Source organism: Lepisosteus platostomus, chromosome 23 (assembly GCF_059453375.1).
Source record: "Lepisosteus platostomus isolate fLepPlt1 chromosome 23, fLepPlt1.hap1, whole genome shotgun sequence".
NCBI lineage: Eukaryota > Metazoa > Chordata > Actinopteri > Semionotiformes > Lepisosteidae > Lepisosteus > Lepisosteus platostomus.
The window spans coordinates 12,994,798-13,018,036 of record NC_142633.1 but is presented as its reverse complement, the minus strand read 5'-3'; the positions used below and the strand labels follow the sequence as shown (position 1 = coordinate 13,018,036).

The window sequence follows — 23,239 nt, the reverse complement described above, 5'->3', positions numbered from 1 at the left end:
CAATAATGCACACGATTCCGGCCGGACGTGGGGCAGAAATTTACCTGTTTCACTCTACAGTGGACCGGAAGACCTCATAATGGTTTCCTACACTTTGCCTTTCCCAATTTTACCTTTTTTTTCTTTTGGATACAGCTTGTCGGTGCTCAGTAGTTTATTTATGTGGGGTTAGATGTTTCTATTATCTAAGCTGTAGCTTGTGTGTATTTACTATGTCGAATTTCTACTACCGAGGTCTGTAAATTTTCTTCATTTACTACGCCCAATTAATATATATATATACATGTATTTCAAAATAATCACATTAAAGCCTATTCATTTTTTTTGCAGATAATGTTAAGATTTCTCCTTTGTTTAAACACACTATCACAAACTAAACACAAACAAAAGACCATCTGTTTCTTCAGAATGTAAAGAGGGTTACAAAAGACAGAATACTGAAGTACACAAGTGCTGTTTTGACTGCGAAGTTTGCCCAAATGGAGCATACTTCAATTACACAGGTATACACAGGTTTATAGAGGAATTAAGTGTCTACTCTCCATGTTTGCTTGGGTTTCCTCTCCTGATACAGGCACAAAACTCAGAGACCATTGCCATTGAAACTCCATATACTGTATAGTACAGTCCATTATGTGCCAAGCAGGTCTCCAACCTTTAGCAGTCTAGTTGCTTTCTTCGTTGTGATGATGACAATTCTTGTACCACATTTGTGAGTATCTGACCTGATAACAATGTAGCTACATGCCTTTTTAAACATTCCAATTTCTATGTTGTTCATATTTAACAGCTGATCCCTACAACTGTATCAGTTGTGAAGCTGATGAGTGGTCAGAATCTGGAAGCTCTTCCTGTATGAAGCGTTCCCTGAAGTATCTTGACCACACAGAACTCGTCTCCATTGGATTAATGCTGTCTGCAGGCTTCTTATTCATTCTGTCAGTAAGTGTCACAGTTGTCTTTGCCTTGAATTGTAACACCCCAGTTGTGAAATCTGCTGGAGGAAACATGTGATTTTTCATGTTGATCTGCCCGTGCACGCCCTGCAGCAGTGTGTTCTTCTACATCGGGGCACCAAAGACGGAGAACTGCATCCTGAGAAATACCATGTTCGCTGTGTTTTACACAGCCTGCCTCACCTGCCTTGCCATCCGCTCCTTCCAGATTGTGTGTGTTTTCAAAATGGCAGCCAAGCTGCCCAAGGCTTATAACTTCTGGGTCAAGCACAATGGTCAGTGGCTCATTATTGTGGCATGTGTGGTCATTCAGATCATCCTGTGTGCCATCTGGATTGCTATTGATGGACCCCAGCCTTTCAATGACACTGCAGCCTTCAAAGACCAGATTGTATTGGTGTGTAACACGGGGAATCTATATGCTTTTGCTGCTGTGATAGCTTTTATTGGCTTTCTCAGCATTGCCTGCTTTATCTTTTCCTATCTGGGCACTGACCTGCCCAAAAACTACAATGAGGCGGAGTTTATAACTTTTAGTTTGCTCGTATTTTTCTTTGCATGGGTCTCCTACTTGACTGCATATGTAGTTTACAAAGGGAAATATATCCAGGCCATTAATGCTGTCTCAGTACTGGCTAGTTTATATGGAATACTCTTTAGTTACTTTATTCCAAAGTGCTACATTATCCTTTTCTCACCTGAAAAAAACACTCTGGCACACTTTCAGAACCATATTCAAACCTATACCCAGAGAATAAGTACTATGTAAAAGCATTTCAATTAGAAAATATTTAAACCTCATTAGGAGCTTAATATAAGGCTCATAGCTTTAATTAGTAGTATATAAGAAAAACTAGGGGGAAATAATTATTATATGTAATGAACGTTTATATCATGATTACAATCGAATACAAATCAATGAATACAATCAATGTATGTACTTAAAGTCGGATAACGGATATTTCAAGCTTGGAGTGGAAGTGGAAAGTTTGAGTTCACCAACAAAAAAAGGTTGTGGCATATTCAGACATTTTTCATACATTTGCATTTTGTTAATCAGAGAAAAAATAGAACCAGCATTGAATGTTCCAATGTAACAGCAAAATGCAAAGTTCCCAAAAATGTGTGTACCATTGTTGTACTTGTGCTTGATTTTCAATAAAATAGTTATTAGAGAACACGAGCATATCCTTTCCTTAATATCATAACCTCATGTTTTGTGGGTTTTTAGGAGAGTGATAATGGTTAAAAATAATGGTTACAAATGAGAAGATTACCTATTTTGTTAGTGGCTTCCTGATCTGTTGAAATCAGGCATGCAATGTCTTTTCTGTCATGAGTCAGTACTGTGTTCATAAACATCTTTGAAATGTGATATGTTCTACATGTGTAACTGGTCATTCATAATTGCCATATTGGCAATTAATTGAGATACGTAGTTAGATGAAAAGAACAGACAGTGTTTTGCTATCAGGTAAGAAATTACCGTATATTGCATTTTATGCACTGATGATAGAACAATTATTCAAGACACCATCAGATAGCAGCATTCTTCACCACAAAACACAATCCGAATAATTGTTATAGTTGTTAAGTAGAATACTTGTCTTTATATTTCATTTAATAAACAAGAACAAATACAGTAAGCCCATTGCATTACCACCACCATACTATTGCACTGTATCATTTAATAGTATATAAGGAAAATGCAATCATTGATATTGACAGCAAATGAAAATCTTAAGACTTAAATGTCTCAGCTGTTACTACCGCTTTAAAACAGTTAGGAACAGGTGAGACAGGTAGGAAAGAGGATACAGTCGTTTTGTAGCGTTAGCAGTATATGGGTGCAATTTACTCGAATTGGAAGATAAATAAGGCCTAAGCCTGCTCTTCTTTGGAATACTGACAATTTCCTTTCGTAGGGTGTTGGGAAATATGTTTTGAACATGATCTACGCAAATTAACGTAATCGACGTTTCGGGTTTCTTATGAATAGTTGTAGAGTCATCGCGTGTTATAAGTACACAAATACATATTTAATGCTTTAAACACGTCATGTTCTGGGTGCTAAAGAGATTATAGACCCTGGGCTACAGAATAACGTTTTGTTTGAGATAGCATCTTGGTCAACTGCGTAAAAGCGCGTTGCAAAATTTAGATCTATTGATCTCAACTGATACATAGTAAAACGAAAATGAGCTGCTGCCTCCTACTGGCGACAGCAGTTAGGATGAGAGCTCCGTAGGGGGTTGGCTAATTTACAGAACTACTAGGATCGAATCCCCTGGGACCATAGTTGTCTGTTTATGGAAAAATGCACGATTAAACGCGTTTAAATCAACGCGAATCGTTTAAATTATGTGCACTGTATTTAGAAAAAAAGAGTAAAGAAAAAGCAAATGGGAGCCCATGTGATGAGATGGAAAACGCAGTCTGGGTTAAATCTCGGTCAATTTTATAATCAACACACCTGCGAGGTCACCTGTTCACCTGGAGGAAAAGATGGCGGCCGTTCCAAAGTGCTGAACTTCGAGGCCTACCAATGGAAGCGATATAAATTAGTATTTTGAGATGTAAATCCGAAGAGAATTATATTTTAAAAAGAAATGCATAATATGCCACCGTTTTTTAACATTTGCTGCATTGTTCAGGAGTGGATTTTATGCAAACGCGTTATTTTGCTGGGTAAGTTGGCGTTTATTATTTTGTTGCGTTTTATTTGTGTGTTACTTTTGAAGGTTTGAAACAGTACCTGCAATTACGTAGGGGTCATTGCAATTTGATTTGAAATCCAGTACAGTTATCTTTCAGTGCTTGGCTTACTGGTTTGTTGATGTGCTGTTAGCCTTTTGTTTTTTTAAAGTTCGACATAATGGCTTTTTTTTATAAACGTCATTCCAAAGGATCTAAATTACCGACATGCTGTTTTCATGTAGTAATAAAAATTAATAGTGAGGTTGTCGCTGATAGATTAGAAAGGAGTTTTAATGAAGACAGCATTGGAAAAGTCGCTTCTTGATGTCATGGCAATAGTAGCTCTAATATTTAACGTTTCTTCCTTAAATGTTGGAAGTGCATTAACGGTTATTTTACGATAATCGATTTTTATATATTTGAACTTAAAACTATTGTTACATTCTATTCCGGCTTTATATAAGAACTTCTGATGGTAGAACTAACATTTAATATAAATAACACATGTATAAACGTCTTAATGTCTGCTATTTACTTGGTCTTTTTTTTTTTTTTAGTCTGCAGGAGGCAGCCGGGAACATTTCCTTCCTACAATTTTAACTTCGTTTCGAAGAAAAACATTTTTAAAATACCGCTTTCCAGGAAAGGTGAGTTCATGTTCTTTGTAACACCATTGTTACCTCGTGCAGAAGTTCATGTATTTGCCTGATAAACCGCATCTATTTTTGCGATCTATCTAAAGCCACACAAAAGCCCCTGTTCTAAAGAACTGAGTCATTTAAAACGTCCGTATTGTACGCCAGTCAGAGTAATTCCTAATATACTTAAAACTTCTGGTATTCTGAAGTTTCTTATGAATGTAAGCCTAATCAGTGTCTTAACTATTCAGGATTTTTGGGCTATGTGTACGTACAGTATCATGATAAAATATCTGGTTGAACCGTTTGATTGCTCTGTACGTGTAGTGAAAGTCGACCAAGTGTTCCACTGTATAGGACACTTTCGTGTCTAAAATATTTTGTAAATGTGCTGTAGTGTTATTTGGAGGAGCTGTTCTATTGCAAGTCATTTTGTAACCTTTAAATGCAATTTTGCCTCTATTTTTGTGCTCATCAGTTTAATCTGACAGAGCCATGCAAGTACCCTCTGGAAGTGTCTGTTGCAAATTAACACTGATCTGCAGTCGTGTGGGGAAAAATAGGATGTTTGGAGAACAGAGTTTCAGTCCCAGCGCTCTGAATTAAACTGTGTGTGCTATTTTCTCATGATCATTTTCTTTATTCTAGGCTGTCCCAGACGTGGCCAAGAAGAACAGGACCCTGGTCTTTTCAATTGTAGAAATTGTTTGGTGAATTATACTGGTGCTTTTCTTCATTTAATTCTTTTATGTGAATTTGTCCACTGTTTTATGTGGTAATGTTCTTGCCTCATGTGGACACTTAAAGCCAGTATCGGAGCCAACCAAAGTGTGGAGGTTGATGTCCATGTGATGTTAGCTTTCTCCCCAAAGGCTCCTAATGAACTAAAACTGCTAATGAAAATGAATGGAGATAGGCAAGGGAAAGCCATGGCTGCTAACCCAAATAACTGGGAGGTGTGGTTTCTGTGTACTGCCTACACTATATACACACTGTATATAAAGGGGGGAGATTGTGGCTATCTCCCTTTGTTTTCATTAGTGATCTTACTTCATAATCAATTAAGTGAGGGTGGGAAATGGTACCAGATTTCTGTTCAGCCAGGTCATGAGGCAGGCAGAAGAGCTTGTGCCAAAGCCCGACTCAACATCCTGAAGGTGTGAGGGGAACTTGGCCAGAAAGCCTGCTTTGAGTACTGCAGAGAGACGGTTTGGGCTCACAGGACAACTCAATGAACAAGCAAGATGTACAGCAAACACCACTTTATTGAGTGCATATTAAAAACATTTCCAGCCAGAGTGCAACAGGATCAGAACCATGTTTAAACAACTGGATCGAGCTTGAAACAGCAAACCAGCCATGCCTGCTGCCATCAGGGAAGTGCTGGAGATTATTTTCCTAAATGAAAAAATACAAAAAGATGTTGTTAGACACTGTACAAAGTTACAAATGTTCCTTCAAAGATTAAACCAAGCAAATACTAGTGAAAGGAACAGTATTCTTGGTTAAACCAGACATATGACAGACATCAAGCTGTATATGCAAATAACAGCATTATTTTGGAAATTATCATATAAACATTTCAATTGGTTTGTAAAGGTAACATTATACAAATAGAAAAAAGTCAAAAGGGTATACACTGCAGCTAATTTAAAAAAGGAACACTCCAGTTAATGCTACACTGAAAACATTTCAGGGTGGTATCAAAATCTTCTTGTTCCTTTACAGCTCAAACCTCTAATTTCAAACAGGGTATGATCTTTATTGCCCCTATACTTTCAAGCCAGTAAATAAACCAACATACTCAAAAATAAAATGTATATAATATTGTACTTATCATTGATATTAGTCTTATGATCACACATACAAAATGCATGACTGCCTGCCACAGTACTTTGGGGGCAATGTACAATGATGGCAAATACAGTGCCTTACAAAAGTATTCAGACCCTTCCAATGGTGTGCCAGTCCCATGGAGTCTCATTTTATGAAACTACAATTTTGTGAAATTAATTTTAAATCTGAATGCTCAAACTGAAGACTTCTTCTAAATCAAGAAAGGTACATTAAATGTCACCCAAAACTAAAGAGAAAAAAATGAAATGGTTAATTGCATAAGTATTCAGACCTGTGAACTCAATATTAGGTGGAATCACCTTTAGCCGCAACTACAGTCACATGTGTTTTTGGATTAATCTCTACCAACTTTGCACACCAACCAGATGCACACTTTGCCCATTCTTTTTGGCAGATTTGCTGATACAAAATGAAAACTGCAGGGGTGTGCATACTTTTACAAGACACTGTAAAATGAACCAGCATTCCTGTACATATATTGTATAAAACTACCCAAGGGGATTTGGAGTAACTAACTACTGTACAAAGGCTTGGGCTGAGAATACTACAGAACCAAAATAAACTCCAGACATTAGTGGGCACTCCTACACATGCTATAGTAATAAGAGCTAAAGAAGAGGACTCGAGGGTCTGCAGGCAAACAAATACAGCACACAAAGTCAGACAAATTAGATAAGTGATCTGTTATACCACTTGACAGTCCCTGCCTTAGAGCTCACAAGGGAAAAAAGAGAGAAGGGTCTAACACCACCTGGTGAGGAGACACAGAGGCAGAACTGAAGAGAATGAGGCACTCCTGGAATGAGGCAGCTCACAGTCCCGTCTGCTGGAATATAGTCACTGAGGTCCTATGCTCCACAGGGTGCAGTGGGCCTACTTCAACAAGCCTGGCAGCTCTCACTGGAGAAGGTATAAGTACCAGCCCCTGGTGTAGAACAGAGGAAAAGAATTAGAGTAATTGTATTGAAGCACTGCAGTTCACGCAATGATTTTCAATAGGTCCCAAGTGGGAAAACAATGTTTTGTGGAAGAGCAGCATAACTGGTTTTTAACATGTTCAGGGAGAGGAACATTTTATAAAAATCATTACAGTTTCAATTATTCTAAGCAAGTTAAAACAATGCTTAAGTGGTACATACAAATTACAAGCATGATGCAGTAATACCAAGTAAACTGAAGAATAAATTATCATTTTTGATCATGCCTCTTTTGAATTGAAATTAATTTCTATTAATTATTACGATTTCTTTCTGGACCAGAACAACCAGCCATTCAGTAGACTGAAGGGCTCGAAACTGGTCCATTTTGAACCTTCTTCCTACCATAAGACATTCATATCTTCATCGCTGATCAACAAAGAAGAATGTCTGTGTTATCATTTTACAGATTTTAAACAGCTGTGAAAGGTTTGTATTTCATTTTAACATGTCACAGTTTAGTTTAGGTCCTTGTCTACATCTCCTGAAGTTTGTGTGTTGTGCCTCCTAGTAGTTGAGGACCAGCAAACACTTGAATACTACAAGCTTACGATAGGAAATGTTCATTGAAATCAAACATAAGGTCAAGAGGGGATTTAATATAAACCAACCCAGATATTTATAAGGAGAGAAAATATTGATTTAATATATTTTGATATATAATTGATATGCCTCATAAGGGCAAACAGTCTCTCTGCTAAATGTATGTGAGGTTAACCTTATCAGTTAATGGAGTGATTGTATTTTGCAGGCCTGAGACATATACAGCCTGTCTCAACAGATACTGCAGCAATATTTCCATTGGGGGATCTTCAATTCGGATAGATCAAGTATGGATCATCACCAATGCAGTATATTCACAAATTGAATGTATGCATACTCTACTGTACATCACACCATGGACAGATCATCTCATAAATCATTGTTTCTGCAAGGCAGTTGTAATAAAGACAAAGGTTAACAGGAACTGCCTACTGACAATAAAAGTAAAGTATAGATTACACTGTAAGGGTATAGTTTCTAAGAATAAACAGAGAAAACCTACTAAATCCTTCAATAGGAATAAACCTAAATTAGAATGAATACTCACCGTCAACTCTGAGAAACAATTACAGAGCACTCAATGGGCAACAGACCTGGGGGAAAAAATATTAATTATTAAGCATTCAAAATAACAGTGAAGTTAGTGCGACTTTCTAGCGCTTTTAATAAGGAAAAGTTCAATTGGCGTTTCTGAACGACGTTAGAACAGTACTTTGCTAGTATTTCCTTATTTATTGCGGTTGATCTGCGTTATAACAGATAGCAAACGTAACATAACGTTAAAAATTAGATTCAAAATATCTTTTAGAATTAAAATAGTCATAATTGAAAAGATGAGTTCGTGAATTTCACAAGTTTTACATACTTTACTAAAAACTAAATTTACGGGGCTAATTTTTGCCGCCGTCTCCATTAACTACTGTTTGCTTAGTTCTGCTGTTCAGTGACTCAAATACCCTTTTCTTCTCACTTTTATTACGATTTCGCTCGTCAAAACAAAAAAAAAAGTCAAAACAACAGCTCAAGAATTTTAAAAATATAGCTTTAGGACTCTCAACCCATTTAATATATTTATCCATCGAAAACAGAAGGAATACGTTTGATAACGAGAAGATAAGACATTATCTATTTTGAAACATTTGATAAAAGATAACCGAACAGAAATGGCAACAAGTATTCAAGCCAGATTACAGCAGACAAGGAAGCAACAGAAATACAATGTGTTTGAATAAAAATAAACAGTTTTTCAAAGCCTTTCTTCGCTTTGCATTTTCCGCCATCTTACCTGGCACAAGCGAGGAGGGCGGAGTCTCTTCGCGAAACACCTGCGGACCGGAACCCCGGAAAGCAGTGCCTGTAGTTGCGTGGTGATTGTGCCGAGCAGCCACGTTACTTGTACCATGAATTCCAACTTTTCTGCAAGTGTGACTGAACAGTGAAGAGCTCTGATAGGACATGTTTTATGGAAAGTGCGCACAGTTCTCATCAGTTCTATGGCAGCATAAAGTTGCGCCTGTGAAGTGGTGTTCAGTGGTGTAAAGTATGCAAATAAAAATAACTGGAGATTCCAAATGTTAAGTTAAAAAAGAAGTATTGTGCTTTGAAAAAGGTAGAAAATAATTGTGCAGAGACGTTACTAGCAAACAGAGCATGGATATGTTTCGCAGAAAGCTATATTACAGCAGTGACTTTGCAGAGTGGATAAATAACATTGTTGTTTCTCCTGCTAAATGTTCAGAAGATTTTTTTCGTTGTGATTGACAGCCATAAAATAAATATAAACTGTGTAGTCTAGAGCTTGGAAATTACCATAAAATAGAGGCTACACTAAACAGTGAAAAGAAAAAGCTCAGGATGCTACTATTCATTGTCTCAAGGTCTACCTCTTTAAACAGACCATTGAATGACCGATATGACAGTTAGTCCACAAAAGAAAGATTGACACTTCATTATTAATGACACTTTTAAAACAAATCACATCACAGCTCATTCTATTTATTTTGTAGACACTGTACAGGGGTAAGGCATTGTTTTAGAACTAAGCTGAATTGCTATGTTTAAAGAAACAAGTAATGCCAAAGTTGAATTTGTGTGCAAACATGCGTTGTGAACACAGGCCAACAGATTGTATCTGCTTTAAGGGTGATTAATAAAGAGATCACACAGTACCTTTCATATTGTGTATGTCCATGACAACTGTACAGATTTGCATTCCCTGCTCCGTTTCCTGCTTGTGTTGCTATATTTACAACGCCTACTGTTCTGCTTTTAATAGCATGATGAACTGACATGCTTACTGAAAATACAAAGAAATTATCAGCATTGTTGCCAAGATTCAGCACACATGGTCTCTACCAACTGTAATGTTGGGTTTTCAAATAATCTTTAAGTTACATTTCAAAGGTTTTTCTCATTAGAATACATGCCAATGCTGAGAAATGTATTCTGGAGATGATTGGTACAGTTTTGCTTAACTCTTACAATACGTTCACGTTGTTAACAGGTAAAATTCTGGATTTTTCATTAAAAGGTGCAGAATTGTAGACGGTGTCTGTCATGCTTTTTTAATTGATTTCTGGGTTACTTTTATTTTAGTATTCATTTTTTATTACTATGGAGTTTGTTAAGATGTCCTCACATTTTTTAAATAATTTCGGTGTGGTGTTTTTAAGATTAGAAAAAAAAACACTTAAAATGTGTTTTGACTGTTAATTTCTATGATTAGCCAAAAGGTTGATATCATGATACAGATTTCTGTATTTTGCTTACTTTAAACTTGTAATACAGTAGAAAACACCTTTTCGCACAATTCAGAAAGTACGTGATGCTGCTGGAATAGTTGTTCATTCTAATAGTGTCTGTGCCAATAGCCAGTTCATGCCTTTTCCTCCTACTAACTGATCATGTTTGTTGTCCAGAGTGACGATTATAAATTTCTTTTCATTAATGTATTTTCTCGCTTAGTTCTTTTATTGGCTGAAACCTGTGAAACAATACCAATTATTTATGGCTTAATCCAATGTAAAGGAAGATTTCCTGTCGGAAACATTGCCTGTGTTATACAGTATACTGTACAGTACGTGAAAACAAACCATCTAAAACTTGGAGAAATTAGAAGGAAGGACAATGGAGACGCAGTGGAAAGAGGCAGAAAATTGTCAATTTGTACGAACACGAGGACCTGTTGCTCTTGGTTGTTTTTTTACCCCCAAGGCGTGAAACCATTTCAATTGAACTCCATTGCATTCTCTTGACAATTAGCCACCCCTGCTACACTCCACGCTGCGTTTATCATCCACCAATTTCATAGCAATTTTGCGGTGCATTTGGCGCGCGTAATCAGACAACTGGGTACAAACACTGAAGGCCAATAGCCTGGAGACTAGTGAAACAGTCTGTATTAATTGAGAGTTTAAGAATAAGAATGTCTGAGATTAAATTGTCAGAATTTAAAATCCATATGCCCGTACGCCTGTTTGTGCTACGTTTAAAACGTGGTGGGTTCATACATTTGTCTTGTACTAAACTCTAAATGTAATATACTGCATCTTGTTACCCCTTATAAATAATAAAAAAAATGTTTTGCCTCTGGTGTTTTAATACAATCGAAGACTTTAAATGCACAATAATAATGAGAACAAAGACGAAAATAACACATGCAGTTACTTGATAAATTACGAAAATGCAGTAATTATTCCAAACGACGGCGACTGAAACTCGTTGTATGCGTAATACTGTTCGTTTAAGAACATAAAAGAATTCTTTATTCAGATAAATCGAGAACATATCCTTTACAATGGCGACATACCCAAAGATTTTACACCACTGTCACACAGCAGACCGGTGGAAAAATAACGTCTTCAGGTTGCTGTGCCATTTCCAACGAGTTCGAAGTCCATGAAATGATCCGAGGATTAAACTAGATTTTTAAAGCAGCCTAATGCTCTATTCCATTGTTTGAGTAATTGGACGGACTCTAGTAATTCCAAAGACACGTTCTTAGTAATTTTGATCATGCCGCCGTTCAGACTGTCTGTGTGTTAATGACAGGCATTGGTGTAAAGTCATGCCTGTGTAGCCTATTCATATGCAGAAGAAGAGCGGCTCGTTGAAGCCCAGCGAGGACTGCGTTGTCTTCATTCCCATGGAGGCCTCAAGCAAGAAGAAGGCAGCAATGCAGTCGCGTTTAGAAACTCCGGCAAAACTACCGCCACACGACAGAACGGTACGGCACTTGACACCCCTCGCTTTGGATTGACAAGTAAGACGTTTTTTCCTAATGGAAACCCTGAATAACGTTTGTGTTTTCGCCACAGATCTCAAAACTGTTAATGGAAAAGAAAAGAAGAGCAAGGATTAACAGTTGTTTGGAACAGCTGAAAACTCTCCTTGAAACGCAGTACCCCAAGGTATGTTAAGCCTACCCGCACTGGCGTTGTCAATGAGACTGTAGCTAACGATACAAAGAGAAACGCTTTCTAGCGAAAACGGCTAAAATGCAATAGAGCTGATCTTTTGATAGCGTACTGTACGACTTTGATTTGCTTACAGATTTCCAAACATAAGCTTGAGAAGGCTGACATTCTGGAGATGACGGTTACGCACTTAAAAAAAATGCAAGAATCCAATCAAGGTATTTGTTTTACATTGATATATAGAAGCTTAAAATATCAAAACTGCAGTACGGTAGCATGGTTCCGAGTATGGTGACCTCTAATCACGAGTAGATTCATTGTTTATAAATTAGGGCTTTAAAGATGAAGGCCAAGAACAGTTGTACGTCGAAAAAAAAGAGCTGTAATGAAGCCACGGAAAACAAATCTGAAATGTACGGGTTAGACAGTCACCATTTGACCTCCAGATAATATTATCCTATGGTAACAGGAGGGAAACTGTATTAATGAATCTCCACCGAAATTGAAAGACAAATTCCACATTGCCATTGTATAAATGCATGTATTGACATTCGCAGTGAAGTCATATGCAGGTTTTAAGGCTTTTTTTTCTTAAACGTTGACCCTTTAACGCTTTTCTTTCTCTTTCAGACTTCTCTGGAAACGAAATGACTGCTCAACATCACCTCTCCGGTTTTAAAGGCTGTGTGGAGAGAGCCGGCAGATTTGTAATAAATCAGCCCGACGGTAAGGGGTTGGCGCTGCACCTGCTTAGCGGGCTATCTCGACCCCCAGCGCCACAGCGCCCTGGCTTCACTTTTGACAGCGCCATTAAGAAAAAAACACATAGTGAAACTCCAACAAATGACAGCCCCCGAACTGCTCTCTACACTTCAGGAAACATGAACAGCATTCTGTCCGTGCCCAAGGTCCTCTATCCTCCAAGAGAACCGAGCGTGAATGTTGCGCCTGGCGGTAGGAAACCGATTAATCAGACAGACGTTGACTTTTCAAAGTCAACGCAAGGTGCCAACATCCATATCTATTCTCCGAATTCAAAAAGTAGGACCTGTGCGTCTGGACCAGCACACTGGAGACCGTGGTGAAGAACTTTCTCCGAATGCCCCATCAGAGGCTATTCTTCAAATGCACTTTCCTCGGTTTCCTTGTAAAAATGTACACAAGTTGGTGTTTGCTATGTAAATGTTCAATAAATAATTAAAACAATTTCACTAATTTTCAACATGTGAGCATATAATAAAGTATTTTTCATTCAACTCTTTTTTATGTCTATTTTATTTAGTAGATATTTTTAATTCATCAGATTTTGTTCCAGAACAAATAGCGATTAATCGAACAAAAAGTATTATCTTTATTTGCCGTGAGAACACCGTTTTGTTAAGTTTGTTTCTGTGGTTTAACGTGGAATTCTTATACTAAGGTGGGCAAGACAAGTTCTCATTAAAATGGAATATATCTAAAATATAAAATGCCACTAATTTATAAAAATCGAATGATACAGTACGTTGGGAATTAAGCAAGGAAATCAAAGATAACGACATCAGATTTTAATCGAAAACATCAGAAGGACAATGAATTAGTAGATTTGTACCGTACATTAGGAGAATGCTTTGGAATGTGTCTATGGGGTTTCTGAACAAATTAGTTTTTCATCGTGCTTACATTGAAGGCCAGGGGTGTCGCAGTTTAACGGGCATGATTTATAAGTTGTCATTTTCATTTGGAAATAAAAGAAAATGAAAAATGTTCAGCTTTGTTTTCCCCCAAGTTTTAATTTTTAATGAAATCTCTTAGAAAACAAATCGTCCAAGGTAGTGGCATCATTTAACACTGTTGTAATAAAGACGACGAAGGGTGCTTTAAAAATAAAAACTGCATGTCTCAGAGAGCAAAAAAGAAGACAAGTTTCTTTATATAAAAAAATGGTGACATTTGGCATTGTACCAAATATCACGACCTCTACTGTGCTGTAGGACGCCGGACAAATAGTTATCAGGTGTTTTGTTACTTGACAGGCTTTTACGTGTTTTTTTTAAATTTTATTCTGACTGAGGATTGATCGCAGGAACCATTCTGAATTCTCCATTAGTGCCACCCTCCTGTGCGATTCTGCTCACATAGTGACAATAGTCGCATCCTTAGGCAATGCTGGAGTTTATTAACAAGTCTACGTTTTTTCCAAAATTGGAAAATTGGCCAGACCCTTAAAGTAATGAGAGATTGGGACGTTAAACCCTGTTCGACGGACTGCAATCAGGCAAGATGCGGGAAAGGTCGGTGCTTCGTGGGTTGGCAAAACCCTGAAACGCTAAATGACCATTTTGTTGGACCATTGTGGACCATTGAATGGAGTGGTTTGGTGCTTTCCGCGAACGATGTAGCGTGAAACTAGGAACGAATCGTTTGATTGGTGCCTCCAAGTCTGGCATATGGAACCATCCCCTCACTCCGCAGTAACTGCAAAGGCATACAAATGGCGATTTCATACCAATTTTGTGGCGAATTTCAAGCAGTTGACGAGCCACACACGTCGCAAGGAAAATGTTAAGATACGATCAGCTCCATTATAATCCTCTGTGTGTATATGTGTTTTCCTGAGCCGAATTTTACTCTTACTGGGAGATAATGCGACGTGTTAAAACTGGTATATTAATGACGTTTATAGTTTCAAGTATATATGTAATGGCTATCCTAGAACAATTTGTGGAGATAATATTATAGTTTGTTACATAGTTCAGGTGGGTAGCTGCGTCAGCATGCGTAGGCTGCAAAGGAACAAGTAATAGGTTTATTCCATGCTGAAAAAAAGAAGAAAGGGAACACAACGTTTCGGCCGTGGAGCCTTCTTCAGGTGTTCTAATGTTTGTTACATTAGCCATCTGCGACCTCTGCATTCACGAAAGTCTATTAATCCATTTTCACTTACCGTCGATATACCCTTCGTTTTCTTCTGTAAATAACAATTCGTCTCGCTGTCTTTCGGCTTTGATTAGGAAGTAAGCGTTTTGGTAAGACCATAACACGCGATTCGCAAATTCATTGAGACGTGAAGTAAAAAAAAAAGCCAACATCAGTTCCCCAGCGAATTGTTCTTTTTGACAGCAGGAAATACATCCTGTCCTGTTGTTTTGTCACGTCGAGTTAAACTATGAAACTGGTGCTTTAAAAGAAATTACACCAGAACCACACATTGTGCTCTATTTAAATTTAAATTTAAGAGTAATAAGAAGTGGATGTACTGTATTTAAATAATTTAGCCTACAATTAAAAGTGGTGGTTATAGGGTCTCAGCACTACACCTATAAAACGGGAACAGCTAAACTGGTGGTGAGAGCTGTTATAATGCCTTTGTGCATCTTGTTCTGCACATACTCTTAGTCCCTTTCACACTTGAAAAGCCGGCATATTTTCTTTTGCTTCAAAATATGAAGCGAGGAAAATCGGAGGAACGCCTCCCGGCTTTTGAGCGGTACACTCCGATTTTCCACTTTTGCGATAGAAAAGAAATTCCCTGGGAAACCTGTTTCCCTCCATCGGACATAATAAAACGTCTTTCTCTCCAGTGCCCCCCCAAAAGTAACTAACGCTTGGCGAAACTTGAAAGATGGTGTTCATGGACCAAAGAGAGGGAGATACACCGTGACATGAGAGCCCCCGGATAAGGGCAGAATATACAGTATCTACAGCTGCTGCTGTTGTGGCGCTATTAGGCTCAGACACTTCTCATTTCATCCCGTCTGCCAATATATCTTCCCCAAGAAATTCGCTGAAAGGAACAACTTCAAAATCGCAAAACGAAACCCCACTGGCATTGCAATGAGTATGATCCATCAAATCACAAGGCCGTGAGCTTGCAAACATCATGTATGTTATCAAGCCAAACCTGGGAGAGCAGAATAGTTTAATATCGGGAACGTCCTGCTATCGGAATCAGTCCTTGAGAAGTACAAATTACTTCACCAATTTCAGCTCCATCCATAAATCAATTTTCTTGGACAATGTATACATTTACTGTGCACTGAAAAAAATGAATTTAAACAAATCGGTAACATACGATATCTTACCATATCAATGAATTAACATATTAATCAACATAAATAACAAATGTTCTTTGTTAATACGTTGATTAGAATGTTGATTCTAAGACTTTTGTGTTGATTCTGAAGCATGATGTTATTATGAAGCATTAACGGGAATGTATAATTTTCTCCCTCTCTGATTTTAACATATTAAATTTACAGGGGGTCTGGGTTGATCTCTTTGCGTACAGATGTTTTCCAATGAAGTTCTCCACGCACATGAAAATGTCCCATATGAAAGACTCGAAGATATTGTTATTCAGTCCTTGTGCTGAGCAAAACAGAGCGTGCTGTCAGGATCTTCATTTACAACTCTATACGAACACCGCGCAACTCGTTCACCCGCAATTTGATACAATGACTTCAAGTGCTTCAGTTCGTAGGCTAATCAACATTGCTACTCAATACACTGTACGTAGAATTATAAAGAACAATGAGTTACATACAAGTTTGATATTCTTAAAGTCTAAACACAGCCGTTCGTCCAGAAGTTAGTTTTTAATGTTTTAATAGTACTAAATACACTTTTTTAATTTAGGATTTCATTTGTAATATTTGTAGCCTAAATACATCAGTCCAATGTATAATAATATGCATTTATTAAATAAATTTGATTACATTTAAATTTTCACCGAATATTTTGAGTATCTCCGCGAGTGCTTTATTAAGTATGAGCCACGCAGACTATAACATATTCTAATAGTATATATACTTTTCCATACCGCACTCTTTTAGACTCTGTAGCGTGTCTAGTTGTAGGAACTGGAGTTCGAAAGCAATAGTATGCCCATATGTCACATACCTACTTGTCGTAATTCCGCATAATGAAGAAGTGAAAAGATCAAACAAGTTCTTTTTAGTCCCAAGAACTAACCCGCGCGTCAGCTACAGTAAGCGAGGGGTGGCGCAGGTCATAAACAACTGAATACATCCCCATGCGACTGGAGGAAATAGAAATTAGCAGGAGGAGATGTCATGCAAACAGTAGTTTAGAAACTAATTTCACGCTCTGTGGCGCTCTCTAGGTCGTAAATGAACAGAAAGAAGGTGATAATATTTGCGTAGGCTACATACGTCTACTTCAGTAATGAAAGAGTTAATCTGATTCCTAATTCATATTTTACTTCATTTGTTTAACTTTTAAATGATGAAACAATCCATAGAGACAGAACAATGTGCAGCAACATTATATCATATATTTACTTATAAATCCTTTTTAAATAATGATGTTTGAAGCTCCGCAAAATGGATTTTTGACTTGCTTTGCAATTTTCTATTTTGTTTCCATTCAATTCAGTGCTTTAAACATACCTGTTGTTCCCCCACGTCAGTAAAAATTAGAATGATAAGTGAGACATTTTCTGCATGCGTTTACTGTATGTACTCGACGGTCATTACCTGTCAGGACTTGTGTTAAGCGCCTAATCCTTTTAAGCGTGTTTTACTGCAGCAGCTGCAGCAAGAATCAAAATGGATGAAAAGGGCATTAGAGATTTCTTCACAGTGAGCAACTGAGAAGAAAAAAAGCGACTAATGACGTCGTATACATTAATGGTACCCCAGGGAAGTGAATTTGTAAGTGTGTGATTGTATAAAATCGTGTCAGGCAAAAATTGCTGTCCTTTTTTAAGAAATCCACAAACATATACGACTAATGACAACGAAATTCAAGAGAATTCATTTGCTAGTCTTTTTCGTACTTAAAAGTAGCTGCAATTGTCCGGGGATAAATCATATTAACCTTACAGTAGTATTTATGCAAAATATAATTATTTGTCATGTTTCTACGTTAAATTCGGTTTTATGTATTAGGTGGACCTCAGTTTAATAAAACGTTTGATTAAAAAAGGACTTGGATTTTGTTTGATCTTCTCTGCACTGTTTAGCGGACGCTTTTGCATGCTAATGTACGCAGTCTTAAAAAAGGAAAGAGACAATTAAAAGCCACTGATGACACTGCAATGAATCATCATATAGCAAATTACTCCTCACACTACAACCGCGTGTGCAAATGAAGACAGTCGCTGGTCATCTTTTGTTTTACTCAGAGACCCCTTCTCGCGCCCAGGCTCAGTGTTTCTGTGCAGGATATGTTTTAAACAATACAATCACAAAAATGTGCAAACACAAATTAAATAATTTCAGAGCAATAATCACTTCGATTCATTCGACTTTCAGTTGGCACGATCAAAGACGGAGAAATACACCGACAGTCCTACAAACATACCTCATACAGGTCATCTACAAAAATAAACCCCCACCACATCGCTTCATGAAGTTTAATTCTAATTATTATACGCGTGTGAACATGTAACGTTTATTTTAACTGAAATTCTAATTACATGCGATCAAGTTGTTCCGTTCCGATTTCGTGCATTTTTACTTCTTTAAGGTACGTTTTGTACGGCAAACCCCTACGTCCCAACAATAACGCTTTAACACATTTAACATCCGCTTAGTTTTCTTTAAATTGTGAAAAGTTGCCGTTTAGATGTTCAGCCCTTCACCTCGTAATCTTTTTGTTGTTTTTCTAAGGGTAAATCACTGTACACAAAATAGCCCACTGCCATTCTTATTGAAATCTGCCTCAAGTGGTTTGGTGTAAATGACAGATGTTTAGCAATTGAAGGCTCAGCAATACCCGAGAGCTATAGTGTTTTACAATGAAGGGGAGACTCTTTTGTTTGGCACTTGTCTCTTTCAGACTGGATAAGAGAAACTGCGACAAAGGAGCAAATCCTTTGAGGGGTTATAAAGTTACTTTTCCACTAGTTCATTTCGACTCTTGAGAAAATACAATACGATGTTAATGCGCACTTCTGTTCCATTCAGACTGTCAGCCCAGTGCACATTGCCAAACACAACCTATTGTGCCACAGAACCAAAGTAAAGACTCTTAAACAACCTGAAGCCCAGTCTATAGAAATTCATGATATTACATGTTTGATCAGAACCCTGTCATCAAGAACGTCGCGTGGCTCTTTATTTCACGTTTTCGTAATTAAAACAGGTGAAAACCCTGCCTCAAGCTCGTGTCACCTGCATTACCAGCGTGATGACCTATAGATACACACCTGTTAGCAATCCTTTCTCGAAGTTTGGTTGGTGATTTCTGAATGGTCTTTAAGGCGGTTCCTCGATTTTCTTCGCTCCGAGAGGCTCCATTCTTTCCGTCGGACAGGATCCTGCATAATGAACAGTTAAAAAAATGCTTCGGATGAAGTATACATGTTTAATGCTTGATCGCACCAATACTGGAAGACATATCGTCATGAAACAAGAGTTTAGTGCAAAGTAATATGTTATTTTACGCAACGATGAATGTTGCACCAAAACGACCTCATAGATATAAAAACCTGCACTTTGTTCTTTAAAAAAGCAAAATTAATAGAATGAATTTAAATGATAACAAACAATTCACATCTTAATTGGATGTGTAGCCATACCTTTCTGTTAGATGAGACCACGACCACTTTACTGAAAACAGTGTTTTTGTCATATATGTTTTCTGATCTACCGCCGACTTCAGCAGGTGTGTACGACACACGCCTCCCATTACATGTCGTCACAACTTTCCATTCCTTATCCTGGTAGCCTGTTGTGCCCTTGAAACGACTTTCAATTGCTAATTAAAACGATACAGCGAACTTCAGAAGAGGTTTATTGCGGGTAATTGTATAATTGGTTGACTAATTGCTGTTAACAACACCTATAATACTCCAATTATTGTAACACTTAGTTTAGATGCCCCGCTGATTTCAGCGCATGACAAAAGCTCGTGATAGTTAATCAGTAACCGCCTTAAAAAGTGCTTGAAGACGTTTTTAAAATGTTGCAGACGTCGACTTTTACATGGGTGGGCGTGCGCCCGCCGTAAGAAAATTATTTTGTATGTGGTGTCTTGAGTTGTCTGACGCCAGTAATTGTAACTTACTGTCAACAGCAGTTTTTGTTAGAATGGAAATACTGCCTCGGTTTCTATCTAGAAAATCCTTTAAAGATACATTTGAGTGAGAGACAGAAGCAAGGCGGTCAATATGAATATGTCCACTATTCTTTGTAATCAACCGAGTATAATAATAACTTCTTTTTTAGAATAAATGTATTTAATGTCTTTAAATTTTAAATAGGCTATTTATAATATGGGATTCCGGTTTAGCTGAGTTTTTTTTTTACTAAAGACAGAGGCCGATTCAACCTTTTCAGGCTGCCAGACTGAAGGAAAGTTAACTCTGGCAAAGCTGAAAATTACCACGGTTCTGCTTGTTAAACTTGAGCGTGGAAACACAGAAAAACCAAAGGAACCCAGTCCTCACAAAAGAGTGAAATCAGCCTTCATACACTGAAGAACCACATTCCGATTTCATACTCATTTAGCGGTGTATTATGCTACTTTAAAACTTTGCCTAATAGCGGTACATCAATTTTTCGGTACATTTTACGGAATTAAATGAAGTCACAGGGGTTGGATGATTTCGAGTCGCACTGTGGAAGCAGGAGAGCTCCCAATGGAGGGATCAGAAATATAGAAGTGTGGGATTAAGCGCTGTATCTTACTCAACACCCATACTGTTCTCAATGTTTTAGAGTCAGAGAGGAAATTCCTTCTAATTTGTTATCGTTATAGAAGTATAGAAATGCAGACAAGTAATATATTTCCGGAGATATGGAAAACAAAAAGTAACACGAACATTTACAATGTATTCAAAATAATTTAGATGTTTAGAACATACTTTCTTTTGAGAGAGCAAGTTCTGCTTATAATACAATATTAAACAAATCCCTGATAGTATGTTCAGAAAATTCTGAAGTAACATAACAGAAAAGGTCTGTTGTTGAAATTTTATTCGTTAGGCCATAAATGAAAAGGTTTATCATAATCTAATTGTGCTATGAATTCGAATATAAAATATATGGGAAATACTTTTCTGTAAATTGGATTGGATAGAATGAAATATTCGCAAAAATACTGACACAGTAAGGACTGAATTCACCATGAGTGGTTTTTAGATGGTTGACCGCGATGTTAAAAAATACACAAATCCTTTTAGAATGCCATGTTTGAGTACTTTAAAGTTCCTGCAGTTAAGCTATGAATTGCCTTGAAATGGGAATGTTCATTAGTCTTCTGGATTTGGTGGAGTTACGTTCATTTATACAGTATATATATATAAGTTCTTGTACCGAGACAGTTTGAAATTGCCCTTCATGTCATAGAAATACACGTATTCTCCATATATCTGTATAAAAGACTGCAATTGCGAGTGTTTGTGTTATGAATCAACGACACACGATCAAGGTCTCCCTTTCCAAGTCAAACATTTACTGCCACGTATTCACCAGCTGTTTCAGTGAGTGAAATTCGTATTTGTTTAAAACACTTCCATCGTGTGTTAAATGAAATATAATAATCTTAACATTTGAAATTGTTAAGGATTCTACAGTAACGTTATCAAGTAATGCATATACATTTAAGAATATGAAAGTCAAGAGATGAAATATAGCCTGTACTCACTACAAAATGAAACTAAAAGAGCAGGTGTTTTGAACACAATAACGTCTTAACAGAGTTCTGTTGTAGACACAAACACCACTTGTGCAGTCGATCACATGTTTTGAATTATGTTCTTTTTTCAATAGCAAATCTTTTGTTTTCAACATATATTCTGTGTTGTAGTCTTCTGGCCTTTACTATCGAGCCACAATAATTTATCGAAAAGAAAAAAATTAAAGAAGTTCCCGAAAAAAAAACTCCTATATCATCGAGGCTCAAGCAGACACCCCGCTTTCTCAAGGAAAGCTTCTTTTGTTGGGTCAGTGCGGAAAATCAGAGAGCACGGAACCAATGCCTGGAGGCGTTCCGACGATTCTCCTCGCTTTGGAATGTCTGGGCGAAAAAGAAAGTTAAGAAAAGATATAGAAAAAAAAAGAAATTCTGTATCCATTGCTTTTGAGTTCTGCAGCAGAACTCTCAAATCACTGCGCACCTACTTATCTTTGTTATAAGACATAACATACGTATGTGTTGCCTTTTAGAGTAGACATATAGGTACAGTACATGCAGTACGACCTGCATGTAAATAAAGTAGGATGAAAATATCAATACAACTCTCAATACAGGAATCACACGAGGAACGTAACCCATGCTGGCCACAGATACAGCTGTAGGCGTGTAATACTGTCGGAAAAATCCCCCATTTCTTTGTCAATTAGCAACAGTGCTGACTTTGAGAAGCTATCTGATATTAGCAGAAAATCGAAATTCTGTGAGGACATGGACGGCATTTCCACGGTGCTGCCTCCGACTCTGGGGCGTGAAACTCGGAGAGAAAGAGGTGAATAGCACAAGCTATGGTAGGGCACTGGGCACCGTCCCCAAACCTCACACCGCGGCCTCTGTGCTGTATCCTCCAATTATCCGGCGATTTCTACGCCGTTTTCTATTTTGCATTTTACCTCACACGTTATCTTGTGTGACTAATATTCCGTATTATGTTTCATTTTACATCAGTAGGCTACTTAAGTTTAGGCTGGGAGAACGTGAGTTGACTGGATACCAACTATTTTGATGGGTTTTTTTGTGTTAAATGCTGCACATTTTGAGGCAAGTTTCAATCTATTTCCATTAGATTAACGGAGGTGATTTATTCAGGGAGATAAATCTCGCCTCCCCCTTTCCTTTTCTCTCCCTCAAATTCAAATTTTGTTGCTACAGGTAGGCCAAATCAATTGCCTAAAACGAAATGGGAAAAAGTCATCAGTCTGGTAAGCCCGAGAGAGAATAAAAACAGGTGACCACTATGATCGCGGAAAAATGTTTGCGGTTCAGTGGATAACAACTTATACAACTTATCCCAAACACATTTTGGTGGTATACTTTTTCTAAACACAAGAAAGTTCTCAGTTAAATTCTTTTCGCCCTTTTGTATACATACCTGTCAATGAGGAAAGGGGATCGCACATTGTCCATATTGTTAACTTGTGCGCGCAATGAGTCATTCATGGTATTCAGATGTAAAGGGGGCTCTGTTATAAATCGCCCTGCGAGGCAGAATTCCTTCACTCTTGTTGTGGAAA

The 23,239-nt window shown here is 37.6% G+C and overlaps 1 protein-coding gene and 2 long non-coding RNA genes across 5 annotated transcripts; 2 read left to right on the top strand and 1 right to left on the bottom strand.

Moving 5' to 3' along the window:
* The first annotated feature begins 212 nt into the window (after window positions 1-212).
* On the top strand, window positions 213-1,725 carry LOC148642094 (taste receptor type 1 member 1-like). Its single transcript, XM_088616736.1, is given in 3 exon segments — window positions 213-234; window positions 408-503; window positions 791-1,725. Coding segments are annotated over 3 exon segments (1,053 nt in total).
* Window positions 1,726-3,265: 1,540 nt separating this feature from the next.
* Window positions 3,266-5,428, top strand: LOC148642093 (uncharacterized). Its single transcript, XR_015929585.1, has 3 exons — window positions 3,266-3,644; window positions 4,211-4,300; window positions 4,940-5,428. It is a non-coding gene; the product is annotated as an uncharacterized LOC148642093 (long non-coding RNA).
* A 110-nt stretch (window positions 5,429-5,538) lies between these two features.
* LOC148642092 (uncharacterized) lies at window positions 5,539-23,219 on the bottom strand. Of its 3 annotated transcripts, none has more exons than XR_015929583.1 (5): window positions 23,098-23,219; window positions 19,237-19,347; window positions 8,216-8,261; window positions 6,900-7,073; window positions 5,539-5,689 (listed from the first exon to the last, which is right to left on the bottom strand). It is a non-coding gene; the product is annotated as an uncharacterized LOC148642092 (long non-coding RNA). The 3 variants fall into 3 exon arrangements; XR_015929582.1 differs by lacking the exon at window positions 23,098-23,219 and adding an exon at window positions 19,609-19,712; XR_015929584.1 differs by lacking the exons at window positions 19,237-19,347; window positions 23,098-23,219 and adding an exon at window positions 8,954-9,603.
* Window positions 23,220-23,239: the final 20 nt, after the last annotated feature.